The following is a 17,106-nucleotide window of genomic DNA, read 5'->3' as shown; positions in this document are numbered from 1 at the left end:
TGGATGAAATGTCTGTAAAATGAATAAACGAACCTTCAAATATGTCCATGCTGGTGACTTGGTGCTCACTCACGCTTGTACCTAAATGAAAACCATTTAAGGCTGACAATGCCATTTGTTAGACAACAACTTTAGTTTATTTTTTGTCAAAGAAAAACAGACGAGTCTGTACAAAATACATCATCATAAAACAAAGCTGGTTTTATGTTTCATTCTATTTCAGTTATATCAAAAGTGCTTCACGATCTTTGTAGTAACTTGTCTAGACAGTAACAAAACTATTGCTAAAATACCACAAAGGAAATTGAACTCCTTTTCTGTTAGTTCTGAGTTTAGTCATAATGTCATAGCCTATAGTCACTCAGTGTCAACAGACCTTTATTCTGCTTGGCAGTGGAGAGGAGTGAGGGCTAAGCAGAGATCAACCTCAGCGTCCATATCCTGCATTAAGAATCAATTCCACCTGCTAAGGGAGGGAAGCACATGCTTCTCGATGGAGTACAGTACATATCAATACAATAACCTGTCCATCACCTGTTAGGGGTTAAATATTAATTCGTTACAAGAATGTAGACAATTACATCCACACAGCATCTGAAGCTGAAGAGCTTAAAATGTCAAAAATATACAGAGAACTACTTCAACTCAGAATATCTGTTGTTGAAAATTGTAAAAACTATTTTTATTTATGCATGTGAACTGTTTGATAAAATTAGCACTTTTTGAATCTACAAACCTTGTGAGAATGGCTTTGTAATTTTGCATCATATTCAGTCTCGTCTTTGAGATTTTATGCATGCTTAGAATAAGGGGTTTGTGAGACAAAACAATTACACTATATCACCTGTGTAACAGTTGAAATGATAATTGATCTTAAACCATATTTAAAGAACCCATTCACTATTAAATTACAATTACATAAGTATGGAAAATAAATGTACAAGATTCATTTCTTTTTGGAACATTCTACACAAAACACAGTTTATCAATGATTTCAAAGTTAACTGCTTACTATTTCAGATATCAACACTGCTAGATCCAAATTAGAAAAGAACTCTTCAGTGTAAACATTCACAAAACTATTTGACAGATTGCTTTTGAGCTTTCTCTATGAGAATAACTTAACAATATTTTATAAAACAAGGATTTACAACATTTTGTGATCAGTTTTACTGTCCTTACAATATTGTTACGGCAGATTTGTACTTTTCCATTTCATTAAGAAATGAACACAGTGGTCTTCATGTAACTGGGTAGCATTCCAACAGGACATCCTCTTAAGTTTTGCATCTGCCCAGAAAGGTTTTCCTCAGTAAAAGTGATCCGTTTGTGTAGAGTGCAAACAGGCAGATGACAGGACAGCTGTAACTCTTCACAAATACACTCGTCTCAGGTCCCCAGGTGAGGTGATAGTGTTGCACTGTGGACATAGTTTCTTTGCTCCCTGTGAGAAAGATAATTTAACAATCAAAAACATAATGGTAACATACAGGATTCACTTGTTGAAGGCACATTGTTGTGCTGAAAAATGTTTGATGAGTATGTTCATCTCACCAGGGTGCGAAGCCAGCATTCCTCACAGTGGACATGCCAGCACTGGATGGAGGTCAGAGGTACTGTGTATGAGTCCTGAAAAAATTTATGTGCACAATAAAATTACATACATAGGAAAAATGTGAACCTCATCAGTTATGCCATATTTTACACACACATATTATAACAAAAGAGATGTAATACTTTAAAAAATATTTTGATTGATTTTTTATATATATTTTAGTATAGATAGATAGATATACACACAATACCAGTCAAAAGTTTTTGAACAGTGACATTTGTAAAATGTAAAAAATTTTTACCATTTTGAAATATTTTTACTATTTAAAATAAATAATATTTTAAAATGTAATTTATTCCTGTGATTTCAAAGCTGAATTTTAGCATCATTACTCCAGTCATATGATCCTTCAGAAATCATTCTAATATTCTGATTTGATGCTCAAAAAACATTTATTATTATTATGTTGAAAACATCTAAGTAGAATTTCTTTCAGTTTTTTTTATGAATATGAAGTTAAGAAGATCAGCATTTATCTGAAATAGATATCTTTTGTAACATTATAATTGTTTTGTCATTACTTTTGAACAATTTAAAGCATCCTTGCTAAATAAAAGTATTAATTTCTATAATTTTGTTCCCAAAACAAATTTTGAATGGTATAGTGTATAATGTTACAAAGGCTCTTTATTTCAGATAAATGCTGATCTTTGGATCTATCTATTCATCAAAGAATCCTGAAAAAAAATGTACTCAACTGTTTGATAATAATAATAATATTATATATATATATATATATATATATATATATATATATATATATATATATATAAAAATAAATATATATAATAAAAATATTTCACAATATTACTGTTTTTGCTGTATTTTTGATCAAATAAATACAGGCTTGATGAACAGAAGAAAAAACATTCAAAATCTAGAAATGTAAAATGTAAAATGGTTTTCACAAAAATATTTAGCAGAAAAAAACAGTTTTTATTATTGATAATAAGACATGTTTCTTGAGGGATCATAAAGGCTGTTTTTAAAATATATTCAAATAGAAAACATTTATTTGTACTGTAATATTATTTTTCAATATTACTATTTTTACTTTTGATCAAATAAATGCAGCCTTGGTGTGCATAAGAGACTTATTTCCAAAGCATTAAAAATGTACAGACCCCAAACTTTTGGTGAATGGTAATATCTACATAATTAATATAAAGTATGCATAACTAAATTCTACATATTTGCAATTATTTATTACTTTTTCAGTCCTTTTGTGAATAAATATTTAAGTAGCAAGGTCAAGCTTACCATGCAAATGAGACACTTGAATCTGTCCCCTCGTGTGAGCTGCTTCTCCAGATCTCTGATCCGTGTTTTCAGGGCCTCCAGCGTACTGAGGGAGGGGTCATCCGCCAAGCTAAACGAAACAAAGAACAAATCCATCAGAGATTGATTAGAGAGTCACAGCATGCTGAGGGCTTTGTCGCTGAAGGCCACATGTTATGAATTCTAAATTACACATGAACGGTAATCAGAAGACAGATTGCATCATTAAATGAGCTGCATTCAGAAGCAAATTCAACATTGTAATACATAAGCGTGAGCACCGCTATTGTATTGCCATATTGAACAGTAAAAATGAAGAGCATGCACTGACAGCATATGTCTATGTTTAAGTAAATGGATGCAAAATGTGTTTGTCCTACAGAAATTAGTAGTAACTTGTAGACCTAATAAAAACACGATATCATTTCAAAAACTTTTTGAGTGTCGGCAAAAACGGCTTAAGATGGCCCCTTATATTGGCCCTTCCCATAGCAGGTGAGGGACAGACATGTCACCACAGTGTGCAAACATTGTCTCAGTGTAATTGCTTTATTAGCGTGTCCACACAGGGCCGGGCAGCAAGCGCCCCGCGGCGCACTGTCATTTGTCAGGAACGGTCCTCCTTCCCGCCTCACTAACCCTTCCTCACTCGAGTGTTTCCACTTCACCACAATTAAATAACACTCGCTCAGAGCCCCCTAATCCCCGGTAGGAACATCCTGGCCAACGCATCCCCATTTAATCAGCTCTCAGGAATTGAACTATGACAGCAGGGGGTTTAAGTGATCCATCAAAAATGCCTCATGTAATAGCCGCCAAATATAAGCATGAATGCTGGTTTTTCTCTTGTAGCTGTCTGGTGGAAATATGAAATAGCTGCCCTCGTCCTCAGGCTAAATACCTATTGGAGAGTGGTGACAGATCAGGTACAAAAATACGCTGTGAAACAGAAATCTTACACAAATGCATTCCTAATATATATATATATATAGTATATATACACATATATCATTTAAGTGAGAGAAAGAGAGAAAAGTCTTGTTATTTTGATAGTGGTGATGCAACTTCTCTAATCTGTGGGTGGACATCCAAATATGTACAAATCACTCGCACATAATACATTTAAGAATAATAACGTTTAGAAAAAGAATTTCATAGTTTCCCCGCAATTTGACACTCCTCGACTGATAAATGGATCAATCAAGCTGATTAATGATTCACTCCAAAACATAAGTCAAACACGCTTCAGTGAACCTGCCAAAATGTAGCTCCGCTGAGAAAGAACTGATTCGTGTGACTCTTATTGAACGGGTCAGCCATATATAATTGCTCATGTGTCTTCCATGTGCAAACGTGACCTCAGTTGCACGATTAGTAATGCATAAAAATCTGTCCCAGTGCACATGGAAAGAAGTTAAAATTTCCCAACAGGATTTAAAAAGTGCCGTATCATGATCCTGCAGAGAATGCTTCCAAGAAAATGACATGGATGTTGGAGAGGAGCAGGACGGAGGAGAATGGGTGGAGGCACTTGAATCTTATCCTATATGTGTATCTGTTTCCATTTCAATAGCTTTGCTGTTGTGTTACTCTGAGGAAATGTCAGTTTTGTCATGAGCAAAAGTTTTGATATGTATTAAATAATGCATTCAATGTGTGCATTAAAGTCAAGATGAATCTTTGGATTGTGATTTTAAAAATGAATCATGCATGACTTATATTTAGAAAACAGTCACTTCATGCCGACTTTAAGGTATACTTACATCTCTAACTCGCTGTTCTTACAGGTTCTAGGAGACGTTGTGCTTGTATTGTTGTCAAACTCGCCATTGCTTGTAGTAGGAGTTTCTGCACACATAATACAGCATTATGAATAATTTGATTCATGCAAAAGTACACATGTGCTGTGTATGTGTATACATCTACAGTACATATAGTGCAGTATGCAGTTTAAGTCAAAAGTTTACATACACCTTGGAGAATATGCAAAATGTTAATTGTTTTACCAAAATAAGAGGGATCATACAAATGTTATTTTTTATTTAGTACTGACCTGAATAAGATATTTCACATAAAAGATATTTACATATAGTCCATGAGAGAAAATAATTGTTGAATTTATAAAAATGACCATGTTCAAAGGTTTACATACACTTGATTCTTAATACTGTTTTTTTTTTTTTAGTGATAGTTGTTCAGATTCCCTTGTTTATCCTGAACAGTTAAACTGACGGCTGCTTTTCAGGTCCCACAAATTGTTTGGTTTTTCAGTATTTTTGTGTATTTTAACCATTTCCAACAATGAGTGTGTGATTTTGAGATTCATCTTTTCACAACTGAGGAACTCATATGCAACTATTACAGAAGGTTCAAACACGGACTGATGCTTCTGAAGGAAAAAGATGCATTAAGAGCCAGGGGTGTAAACTTTTGAATGGAATGTGGATGTGAACATTTTTTTTTTTTTTTTGCCTAAATATCATATTTAATTTAGTACCGCCCTTCGGAAGCTACAGAAAATATTTAGAGTTCAATTTACCCTGAACTTAAAATTCAAAAAGTTTTCACTCCCGGCTCTTAATGCATCGGTTTTCCTTCTGACGGGGACTCATGAACAACTATCACTAAACAAAAAAACACAGTTGTGGACCATTCAGGTAACAACAAAGTATTAAAAATCAAGTGTATGTAAAATTTTGAACAGGGTAATTTTTATAAACTCCACTATTATTTTCTCTTGTGCACTATATGTAAATGTCTTTTATGTGAAATATCTTATTCAGGTCAGTACTAAATAAAAAGTAACATGCATTTTGTATGAAATAATTAAATAATTAACATTTTGCAGATTCTGCAGGGTGTATGTAAACATTTGACTTCAAATATGGTAATTAAAATCTTTAGACTCACCTGAGTTTGCCAACTTGGTTTGCTCTGGAGATAACCTGCTGGTTGTGTCGCCACTTGAAAAGCAAAACGATGAATAATTAAGCATTAATAAAGTAGCATAGAAGCACTAATAATATGTTGTTTGTTTGTGTGTGCATACTTTAAAACAGCTCCTCTTAACGCCTGCCTCTCCTCTGAATCTCTGGGTTCATTTCCTGAACAGGGAATCACATCTGCCTCCGTGTATCTGAGATGTTTTGCTAAGGAAACATTTCTTATCAAATATGCTTTCACAAAAAAAAAAAAGATCCCTGCATGTCCTCGCTGTGGCATAAACTGTGCTGGCTGACAGCAAAAACAAGGATACTGTGCTTTTCCATACTCCAAAGTATCATCACCATCCACATCCAGATCCGCATCGCTGTCCTGATGTTCTTTCAACGAGCTGCTCACCAAACCTTAAGACATTTGATATGATATGATTCATATTCGAAATGACAAACAAAACACAAAGGAATAGAGAGTGATATTCAAAAATATGAGGTGTCCTACTGATGAACTGCAGAGTGCTAATAAAATCAAGTGTTTTTAAGGACACAAGGGTCTGTATGACCTCTGAGTCCTTTGTGATCAGCTCTGTCTGTGTTTTTGACGCCTGTCTAAGTGCTTTTACAGTAATCTCCTTCTCAAGAGGTTAACACCACTCCCATTACCTCACGTGTCTGCGGTGAACTAATCGCACACACACAAGCTCTGTTGCAAAACGAAGTGAGCTGCCTTGCTGCTTATTTGCTGACTCCAATCTGACTCCTTATAAACATGGATTGATTTATATGGATGTATTTGGTGTGTGGTTAAAGTACTGTGAAGGATTTGTTTGCGTTTTGTACCTCTGAAGCCTCTAAGAACAGAAACCATCTGTATTCTTCTCTGTTCGGCCCATTCAAACTCCCTCCCGGCTGACAGCACGGAGCCATCTTCAACAACACACACGCCGTCTCTCTGTGGAAAAAACACACACATCAGTATCTCTGGTGAAAATGTCTCCACCAGCCTCAAGACAGCGCTTTCATCTGCTACCTGCCTGAATGCCCTCTTGGCATTGGGTCACAGCTGAATATAAAAAGAAACAGACATTTCACATGAAGGTTTATAGTTTCTTAGATCCTTCTGGCCACATCTACCTGTCCTATACATCATATGACTGACTTAGCAGAACAGGACAGCTGACGCCTGTCTCATGCTGGCTGTCAAGTACAGATATTACAAACAGTCTGTGATATGTCACTGAAAGCAGATCTAAAGAAAATACGAGATGCACAACGAGAAATAAGCTGCATTTTCATTATACCTGGTCTTCCTCTGCTTTCCGTCTTTTCAGTTTCCCAATGCGTGCTGAAAAAAGAAACAAACAAAAAGCTGATTTCTTTACTGATGCTTGACACATTTCATATTATGTTATCTAAAAATATGAAGCATAAATAATTTTTTTTCTGATTTGATTTTTCTCCAGTGGCAGTTTTTTGATGGAAATATATATGATCTCAAGCTGACATAAACTGATAAGACAGAAAGGCCTACAAAAGATAAATAAATGGCATGGGAATTGGACCGATCTGTTTATCTGATTATAAAATAAAGACAAATAAAAGATTTCCAGAATTCTCCGCATCTTCTTCTCTCGAACACACACACACAGAAGACGTAAAATTCAGCATTGTGGAACGGTATCCACCACTCCATTAAAATCTCTGTGTTTTGCTGAGCTGCTAATGATGTTAAGGGACATTAATCTTTAGGAGCCTCAGCTCATAATATAGTCAAAGAAGACAGTAGAAACAGAGCTAAGGCTGTTACAATCACAATGAAGTTGAGCATAACAGAGAGGGGATCATTAATTAGAGAGAGAATCTGATCAATTAGCTGTGACCAATCGTCCAGAGCACCTTCTTTAGATGTTAATGAAATAACATAAAAATTAACCGTCCTGATAAATGATCGAAAATTCAACATGATAGAGTATCAATATTTCACAGTACAGAGATTCAATACTTTGTGTATTACTGTGTCAAGGGCGTAATAATACATTAAATTCTACATCAATTTCACCATCTCATTTTACATCTGTTGAAAATGATTCTACAGTCATTTTCTCCTTTAAGATTATTGGTATTCTAGATAAAGCCTCTTTACATCTCATTTAACTAACAAAAATCTTCATGTAAACAAAATAAGTGTTGGTAGTGAATTAGCTTACCAGAAAGTGGGCAAGTAGGTACATGTGGGAATCCAGAGTCAGGCCAAACATGAACAGATTTTACTTTCTGTTTGGCGTAGCACCTGCACCAGCAGAGCTCCTTAACTGTTAACATATCAAAAGGTTAAAGGTCAATAATCCACTCTGCTCGTGAGGGTGCTAGGTCAAATGTCAGGGGTAGTGCTTTAACTGTGACTGTTCGAACTGTGTTATGTATTAGTGCTGTCTGAGGACAGTTTGTAATAATTACTGAATATCAGTTGTTATATGGAACTCATTTTTGTAGTAGTTTTGTTCATACAGAGATATATTCATTTGGTCAGATCCAAGTTCTTAATGCATGTTTAATGCATATGCATAGGCAATGACTGAAATGCAAAATACAGAAAAGAGAAGTACAGTGAGATTTTGAGATACTGAAAGTCACTGAAAACATACCATTGAGTCTTGTTTGCCTGTTTGCTCGTACTCGCAAAAATGTCTGAAATGAAAAAAAAGAGATGCTTGAAAATTCATAATCTCTTTCAAAGATATTACACTTAACATTTTTTAAAAGAATAAGCCAAAATTTGTTCTAATAGAATATCCAGTTTCACAAATATGTCATGTTGTAGAAGTAAAACGGAAGTAAATAAAAAAAAAATTTAATGCTAAAAACTCTCACAATACCTTGCGAACCTAAAATATAATGACCAATTGGTTATATTTAAAAATAAATAAACAAACAAATAAATAAATAAAGTAAGCGTGGATATTGTGAGGACAGCATTGTTTGTGAAATAATAAAGCTGAAACAGATTATTAAAATATAATGTTATCAATATTTACTTTGTTTTTTGTTTGTTTTTATTTTTTTGTTGAAGTGTATGTTTTCTACTTAGTGTTATAGTCAGATTAATACATTTATCAAATATTTTTGAAACATTTTTATATACACTGCTGTTCAAAAGTTTGGGTCAGTATGATTTTTAATGTTTTTTATGTTTCTTATGCTCATCAAGGTTGTCTTTATTTGATCAAAAATACAGAAAAAATTGAATATTGTAAAATATTATTTTCTATTTTAACATACATTAAAATCTAATTTATTCCTTTGATCAAAGCGGAATTTTCTGCATCATTACTTCAGTCTTTAATGTCACATGATCCTTCAGAAATCATTCTAATATTCTGATTTATTATCAGTGCTGGAAACAGTTGTGCTGGTTAATAATTTTTGGAACCTGTGATACTTTTTTCATCCTTTGATGAATAAAAAGTAAAAAAAGAACAGCATTTATTTAAAACAGAAATCTTTTCTAACAATATACACTATCCTTCAAAAGTTTTGGGTCAGTAAATTTTTATTTGTTCTTTTTTTTAAAGAAATAATCATTTTATTCAGCAAGGATGTGTTAAATTGATAAAAAGTGATAGCAAAAACGTATATCGTTGGAAAAGATTTATATTTTGAATAAAGGCTGTTCTTTTTTTACCTTTTATTCAAAGAAACCTGAAAAAGTATCACAGGTTCTAAAAAACTGTAGCCAACATAGATAATTCTAATAATAAATCAGCATATTAGAATTATTTCTTAAAGATCATGTGACACTGAAGCCTGGAGACTTGCATCACAGAAATAAATTATATTTTAAAGTATATTAAAATAGAAACCATATATTTTATATTGTAATAACATTTCACAATATTACAGTTTTTTTCTGTATTTTTAATCAAATAAATGCAGCCTTAATGAGCTTGATGAGACTTCTTTAAAAAACATAAGTTTTACTGATCCCAAATTTTTGAACAGCAATGTATATATATGCATTTTAGATTTTGTCTTATGAATTATATAATACTATGAATTATAAATAATATTTTGTCAAATTCAAATATAGTCATCAGCAGTCTTTAGAAAGTGGTATGCAAAATTATAGTGTAAACTTCTTTAAAATATGTTTTTAAATTCCATTAAAGTCCAGTAGATGGCAGCACTACACTAAGGTCTGTCTCAAACTTTTGATTGACATGTAGTTTAGAAATGGCTAAAGCCACACTTAAATTGGTTTGGAATCCAAAGAATTGCAAACTAATGCTGTTAGATGTATATAACATGCATTTTGTTCTCACCTGGTACCTGTCTGAGTGCACAGCCTCGTCTGCGGGACGTGGAGAGGAGGCGGAAGAAGAACCCTCTCTCTTTATGTGCATAGAGAACAGAGACTAAGAGAGGTAGAGCGGTTATTATTGCCTGTAGACATAAATAAATTGTATATAACAAGTGTTGTGAAGTACATTGGAGAGTCCGTACCTTAGGCGGCCCAGCAGCGAGACACTCCTTTTGAGCGGGACCCTGACTGTAAACAGGTGAGAGTGTTATTAACACGTATTTCATCACCACAATCCCATTACCAACAAAACTCAGCTTAGTTTTAAACACAAAACGTGAATCTGAATAATCAAACATGCTTGAAAATGAGGGATCTGTTTGCATATTGTTCTCCAAATACATTTCCTTCAGAGTCAAATAAAAATAATGTATAAAAACGCAGGTCCTGTACAGCAGGAAGGCTCTAACACACCCTGGGGCCGAGTTCAATTTGACACAATTACTGTCCACAGCTCTGTCACTAAGCAGATTATGGCTATAATTTCTTTATTGGAGAAATCTTTCATGTGCTCAGAGTGGCTAATGTGCCGCCCTGCCTCGTCTGATGCTGATAGCAAAAGTTGAGGAAACGCGTTATTAGCTTGCTATGATTTTCTCAGGGACTGCCTTGAGCTTGACTGGCTGTGAAATGTCAGGAACAATGTAACAGCTTGTAATTTGTGATGTTGCAATGATGGAGGAGACAGGGAGAAGGGTGGAGGCATGGTGCACGTGGCCAGAGGCTGTAGATAAATATGCCATCAAGACCTGGAAGCATTTAATGTGCCTTTGGAAGGGACAGGCTACGGGGAGGAGGTGTGTGTGTATGTATGTGCATGTGTGTGTGTGTGTGTGTGTGTTCATTGTCTCAATCTGCTTTAATTCTGCCCTTCCTCCATCTCTCCTGCTCTTGTCTCCCGTTTTGATCTCTTTACTATGGGCGCCGATGCATTTTCATGAGCCTGGATGAGATTTGAGTAAGAGTGACAGAAGAGCATGCTGACTGTCAGCGGCACTTTACTGTCTACATGTTGCGGCCGACACAAAGAGACTGAGGCAGTTCAAAAAAATCAAATCAGCCCTCGACTGATCGGCTGATGATCTCAGATTGAGCTGGATGGACGGAAAAACAAAAGGAGACATGAGCGAAGCAGAGGGAGGCTGATAGATTATTGATTGTCTCAGTCATTATATAGATTGTATCATGTTCATTACAGAGGAACATGACAGGTTTCATTTTTGTCGGCTCTATGAGAATTGCAGGTGAAGAATGAGGGGGATAAGAGTGTGATAGCAGACAGCACTGGGATAGCTTATTTTTTATTTATTACTATTTTAAAATAAATACACTTTAGATTAAACTAGTATTAACAAAATAAAAATAATGAATAATGATATAAATTATTATAAGCTTTTTGTATAATGCTCCAGCATCCCCGCCAAGAATCAGCTTGAAGAATTAATAGTTAAAAGGTTTTATTTATATATGGTTTGTTTCTATTTCTAGGATTTATTTCTATGCATAAATAAATAAATACATAAATAATTGTTTGATTAGACTTTTTTATTTAAATAATTAAATGTTAGATAATAATGTATTTATGATAAAATAAAATAAACATAACATTTAAACACAAAAACATAAAAAAGTCTTGATTTAAGTACTTGGTTTTAAAAAATAATTGTTAAATAAAACTATTTATAATAAATAAAATGCAAAAAAAAAAAAAAAAAAATTATTAATAAGTTATTGTTTGATTTTTTTTTTGATTATGGCAACAAAATACATTCAAGGACCAGAAGAATTGGGTCAGCATTGTGATTTTCTCGATTTAAGCAGTCGATTTAAATAAATGTTAAATAAAACTTTATTTATAATAAATAAAATGCAAAAGAAAAACTAAAAACTAAATAAACTAATTGAACTAAATAAATAGTTAAGTAAATAAATAAATAAAGTTACTGTTAGATTTTTCTAAAATAAATAAAAACAAATAAATAAAAAGTAAAAAATAAATAAAAAATAAAAACAAACAAACAAACCAATACAATTATTGTTTGATTTTTGGATTATGGCAACAAAATAGGGACCAAAACAAAAACTGGGTCAGCATTGGGATACTCTTGATTCAAACAAATATGAACAAATAAATATAAAATAAAATAAACAAACAAACAAATTTTTTTTTTTTTTTTTTTTTTTTTTTTTAGGCATTTTGGATTATGGCAACAAAATAAGGACCACAAAAATTGGGTTGGCATACTCTCAATATAAGTACTCAATTTAAAATAAATATTAAATAAAACAGGATTTATAATACATAAAATAAAATGCAAAACAATTAAAAAATAATAAAAACAAATAAATAAAAATTTTACAGTGAAAAATAATTTAAAAAAAGTACAAAAAAAACAAAAGTATTGTTAGATTTTAAGCATTTTGGATCATGGCAACAAAAAAATTGTGTCAGCAGTGGGATACTAAAATAAAACTTTATTTGCAATAAATAAAATAAAGTGCAAAACGAAAACAAAATAAATATATAAATAAATAAAATGTAAAAAATACATAAAATACAAAACAAACAAATAAACAAAACAAAATTCAAAGCAAAAAATCTAAGCAAAATCTAAAAAATAAATCAATAAAAATATATAATAAATAAACAAACAAACAAACAAAGTTGTATGATTTTTCTTGTTTGATTATGGCAACAAAATACATTCAAGCACCACAAAAATTGGGTCAGCACTGGGATACTTTAGATTTAAGTACTTTATTAAAAAAACATTGATTCAAACTTTATTTATAATAAATAAAATGCATTAATTTCTATATGGTTTAAACAAACAAACAAATAAAATACAAATTAAAAGACTGTTTCATCTGTGTGTTGAAGGATGTACCTATTGTGCAGTTGCATTAGACGCTCCATTTCCTGCTCCATGTGTTCCTGCAGCTCTCCTGGCCGCAGCACAGCGTGACAGATCGGACACATGGGCGTCTGAGTGTCATACAGGGCCTTTACTTTACCTGGAAAGACAGGTGAGAGAGACACACACAAAAAAGACTCGCTTTATTATTATAAACCTACAATAAGCAATAAAGAGAATTCTTTACAATGATGAAAATCATCAAGTCCAGGCAGATGTGTCACCTAAAAGAAGCTCATCAACATGACAGCAGAGACATGGAGTAGCAATGCCTGTCTCGAAGTGAGGCCATCACAGGCTAACAAGTGGCCAAGTGAAAGCAAATAGATGTGAATAAAACATGGATCTGCATATAAACGTCACCCGGAGCCATGCCCTTGACAGTCGGCCCCCCTGTGAGCCCCCTCTCTTTTAAATTTCATCTACGGTGCGGCTCAAATAAATTCACTGACAAGTACTAACTGCTTGCATCTCTGCCTAAAGGCAACCAACATCAGTAAACAATGAAATCCCATGGCTGAAATTGAATTTATAACCACATTACCTGCACAGATAACGTCGGCAAATAACAAGATGATAAGAGGAATTTGATTTGATTCTGGGACGAGCATGTCTTTTTTCCCCTCCTCCTGCTGGAGGGACTCTCATCGGTGGGAATTTGAGACAAATTCTCAAATGATAATGTTAAACCTTAATATGGATACACTGCCTTAATTAATATACATAGAAAAACCTAAACCTAAACCTAAACCAGCATGTACCTCTAAACTATGGAAGCCACTGAAACTTCTTCCGCCACTGTGATATAAATTCGCACTTCTGACTTTTTTTTTGTCAAAACTTTGATATAAACTTGCAATTCTGACTTTTTTCTTAGAATTGTGATATAAACTTGCAATTCTGACTTTTTTTTCTTAGAACTGCGTCATATAAACTTGCAATTCTGACTTTTCTTCCGAGAATTGCATGATATAAACTTGCAATTATGACTTTTTTCACATAATTGAGTGATATAAACTTGCAATTCTGACTTTTGCCTTAGAATTGTGTGATATAAACTTGCAATTATGACTTTTTTCACATAATTGAGTGATATAAACTTGCAATTCTGACTTTTCTTCCGAGAACTGCATGATATAAACTTGCAATTCTGACCTTTTCCTTAGAATTGTGTTATACAAACTTTAATTTTCTGACTTTTTTTCTCAGAATTGCGTGATATAAACTTGCAATTCTGACCTTTTCCTTAGAATTGTGTGATATAAACTTGCAATTCTCACTTTTTTCTTAGAATTGTTATACAAACTTTAATTTTCTGACTTTTTTTCTCAGAATTGTGTGATATAAACTTGCAATTCTCACTTTTTTTAGAATTGCGTGATATAAACTTGCAATTCTGACCTTTTCCTAAGAATTGCGTGATATAAACTTGCAATTCTGACCTTTTCCTTAGAATTGCGTGATATAAACTTGCAATTCTGACCTTTTCCTTAGAATTGTGTGATATAAACTTGCAATTCTCACTTTTTTCTTAGAATTGTGTTATACAAACTTTAATTTTCTGACTTTTTTTCTCAGAATTGTGTGATATAAACTTGCAATTCTCACTTTTTTTAGAATTGTGTGATATAAACTTGCAATTCTCACTTTTTTTTAGAATTGTGTGATATAAACTTTAATTTCTGACTTTTTTCTCAGAATTGCGTGATATAAGCTTGCAATTCTGACTTTTTTTTCTTAAAATTGTGTGATATAAAATTGCAATTCTGACTTTTTATCAGAATTGCGTGATATAAACTCGCAATTCCAACTTATTTCTCAGAATCGGAAAAACGTACAATTCAGATTTTCTTTAAATTGCGTGATGTAAACATGCAATTCTGACTTTTTTTCTTAGAATTGCATGATATAAACTTGCAATTTTGACTTTTTTCTCAGAATTGTGTTATAAACTTGCAATTCTGACTTTTTTCACAGAATTGAGAGATATAAATTTGCAATTCTGATTTTTTTCTCAAAACTGTGATATAAATTTGCAATTCTGACTTTTTTCTCAAAACTGTGATATAAATTTGCAATTCTGACTTTTTATCAGAATTGTGTGATATAAACTCGCAATTCCAACTTATTTCTCAGAATCTGAAAAACGTACAATTCAGATTTTCTTTAAATTGCGTGATGTAAACTTGCAATTCTTACTTTTTTCCCAGAATTGGATATTAAACTCACAATTCATAATTTTTTCTTTGAATTGCATAATATTCTGACTTTTTTTTCTCAGAATTGCAATATAAACCTGCAGTTCTGTTTTTTTTCTTCAGAATTGTGTGATATAAACTCACAATTCTGACTTTTTTCTTAGAATTGCATGATATAAACTTTTTTTTGCAAGATGTAAACTCAGAATTCAAAACTCAGTTTATATCTCACAATTGTGACTTTATATCTCGCTATTCTGACTTTATAATTCAAATTTCCATGTTTATATCTAACAGTTCTGAGAAAAAAGTCTGAATTGCGAGATCTAAACCTGAATTGCAAGAAATAAGTCAGAATTGTGAGATAAAAAAAAAATCGCAATTACCTTTTTTTTTTTTATTCGTTGGCGGAAACGGGCTATTTAATATATTTGTGGAAAGCATGATACAAAATTCATAAGAACAGTTCAGAAAGTTACTTAACCCAAACTTTGAATTATAGTGTACATATTTTTTTTTTTTAAAGTAGAAAGAGTAGGTAAAAGAGTAGGTGTTAACATACTCCTAACAAAAAGAAAAAAAATCATGACAATTAACAAAAAATTACTTATAAATACCTATTTTACTCCAGAATGTTACAAGAAAACAGGCAACCATCATCCTCAGACGGTCCCATAGCATTTTTTTCCCCAAGTTATAGGATGACTGCACATGCCAACATCCATATGACAACTGCCACCATCATGATGGGAGACGATTTCTGAGACGGCCATGAACTGACCTTTCCAAAATGCCACATTTCATCCTGGCTTTCTGTCACATTACGACAATATGTCAGAAGCCCGAAAAAGACAATACTAGAGGCTTGTATTTCACAGAGCCGCATGCAAAGGGGTAAACAGTCATATTACTGGAGGCCAGATGAACGTGGCTCTCTTGGTAATTGATTGACGTGAACTGTATTGGTTGCAGTGGCTTTTTCAAAATGTCATAATTCAGAATTCAGACAGCCAACGAGGTTTGCGATCACATATCAGTTTCTTATGTTCAGCAATCCATGAGGAACATTTTAAATTGGGAAACTACTTTTTTTAAGAATAGAATAGAATAGAATAGAATAGAATAGAATAGAATAGAATAGAATAGGTGACATTTGAAGTCAAGTAAAGGGAGGTCCCTTAACGATTTCTGCCATGATTTTTCCTTTCAATAACTCCATAATGGGCGCGACCTTTTGGTAATCCGAGGGCATGTGAGAGGCATGCGACTGGCAGGGGGCTTGTTCCCTGGCAGACTTTCTGAGGAGAGTGGCAGTTATAAAACAGAATTGGCCCACTCCACACCTGCCATGAAGCCCCGTCAAGTAGCCTGAACCCGTCTGGTTCGTGTTTAAGACATCAAATGTTTCATTTTATACAGGGGATTTCATCGTTCCTTCAATATGCTTTCTGAAGTGCAGGGAGTATGCGAGCTCCAGTGAGTGTTTTTATTGAGGAAAATAATGGGCCATTGAAAAAGGCTATTTAATAGGCAACATAATAGGCAATGTAGCAACACATCTGCTGTGGAAAGTCATTTCCTTCATTTTCAAAGGTATTTTCTTGATTCATACCTTCTTTCATTAATCGGCTTAGAAGCAGCTTAATCACTCTGGCACTGGACCAGGTACATGTGGAAAAAAGTCCAAGTTTGCTGTTATTGAGGGTAATCAATGTCTGAAATGGAAGGCAGAGTGGAAATATTACCACGATAAATCCTAGAGCTCGGCTACAATTGCGAGCGAGGGACGTCGCACGCTTGCATG

The 17,106-nt window shown here is 33.3% G+C and overlaps 1 protein-coding gene across 1 annotated transcript in view; it reads right to left on the bottom strand.

Annotated features, from left to right (window-relative positions):
* Window positions 1-655: 655 nt before the first annotated feature.
* Window positions 656-17,106, bottom strand: part of LOC141287715 (E3 ubiquitin-protein ligase RNF220-like) — a 118,779-nt gene continuing 102,328 nt past the window's right edge. Inside the window, exons 6-19 of the mRNA XM_073819852.1 lie at window positions 13,078-13,204; window positions 10,333-10,378; window positions 10,152-10,244; window positions 8,478-8,520; window positions 8,040-8,144; window positions 7,134-7,177; window positions 6,673-6,784; window positions 6,150-6,240; window positions 5,943-6,029; window positions 5,804-5,856; window positions 4,657-4,741; window positions 2,876-2,984; window positions 1,555-1,629; window positions 656-1,444 (exon numbers count right to left, since the gene is read on the bottom strand). Coding sequence (XP_073675953.1) covers window positions 1,373-1,444; window positions 1,555-1,629; window positions 2,876-2,984; window positions 4,657-4,741; window positions 5,804-5,856; window positions 5,943-6,029; window positions 6,150-6,240; window positions 6,673-6,784; window positions 7,134-7,177; window positions 8,040-8,144; window positions 8,478-8,520; window positions 10,152-10,244; window positions 10,333-10,378; window positions 13,078-13,204 — 1,142 coding nt within the window. The 3' untranslated portion in view covers window positions 656-1,372. The remainder of the gene's footprint in view (window positions 1,445-1,554; window positions 1,630-2,875; window positions 2,985-4,656; window positions 4,742-5,803; window positions 5,857-5,942; window positions 6,030-6,149; window positions 6,241-6,672; window positions 6,785-7,133; window positions 7,178-8,039; window positions 8,145-8,477; window positions 8,521-10,151; window positions 10,245-10,332; window positions 10,379-13,077; window positions 13,205-17,106) is intronic.

This window comes from Garra rufa, chromosome 15, assembly GCF_049309525.1.
Source record: "Garra rufa chromosome 15, GarRuf1.0, whole genome shotgun sequence".
Lineage (NCBI taxonomy): Eukaryota > Metazoa > Chordata > Actinopteri > Cypriniformes > Cyprinidae > Garra > Garra rufa.
The sequence above is the reverse complement of the archived record's forward strand: the minus strand, read 5'-3'. Positions and strand labels throughout refer to the sequence as shown.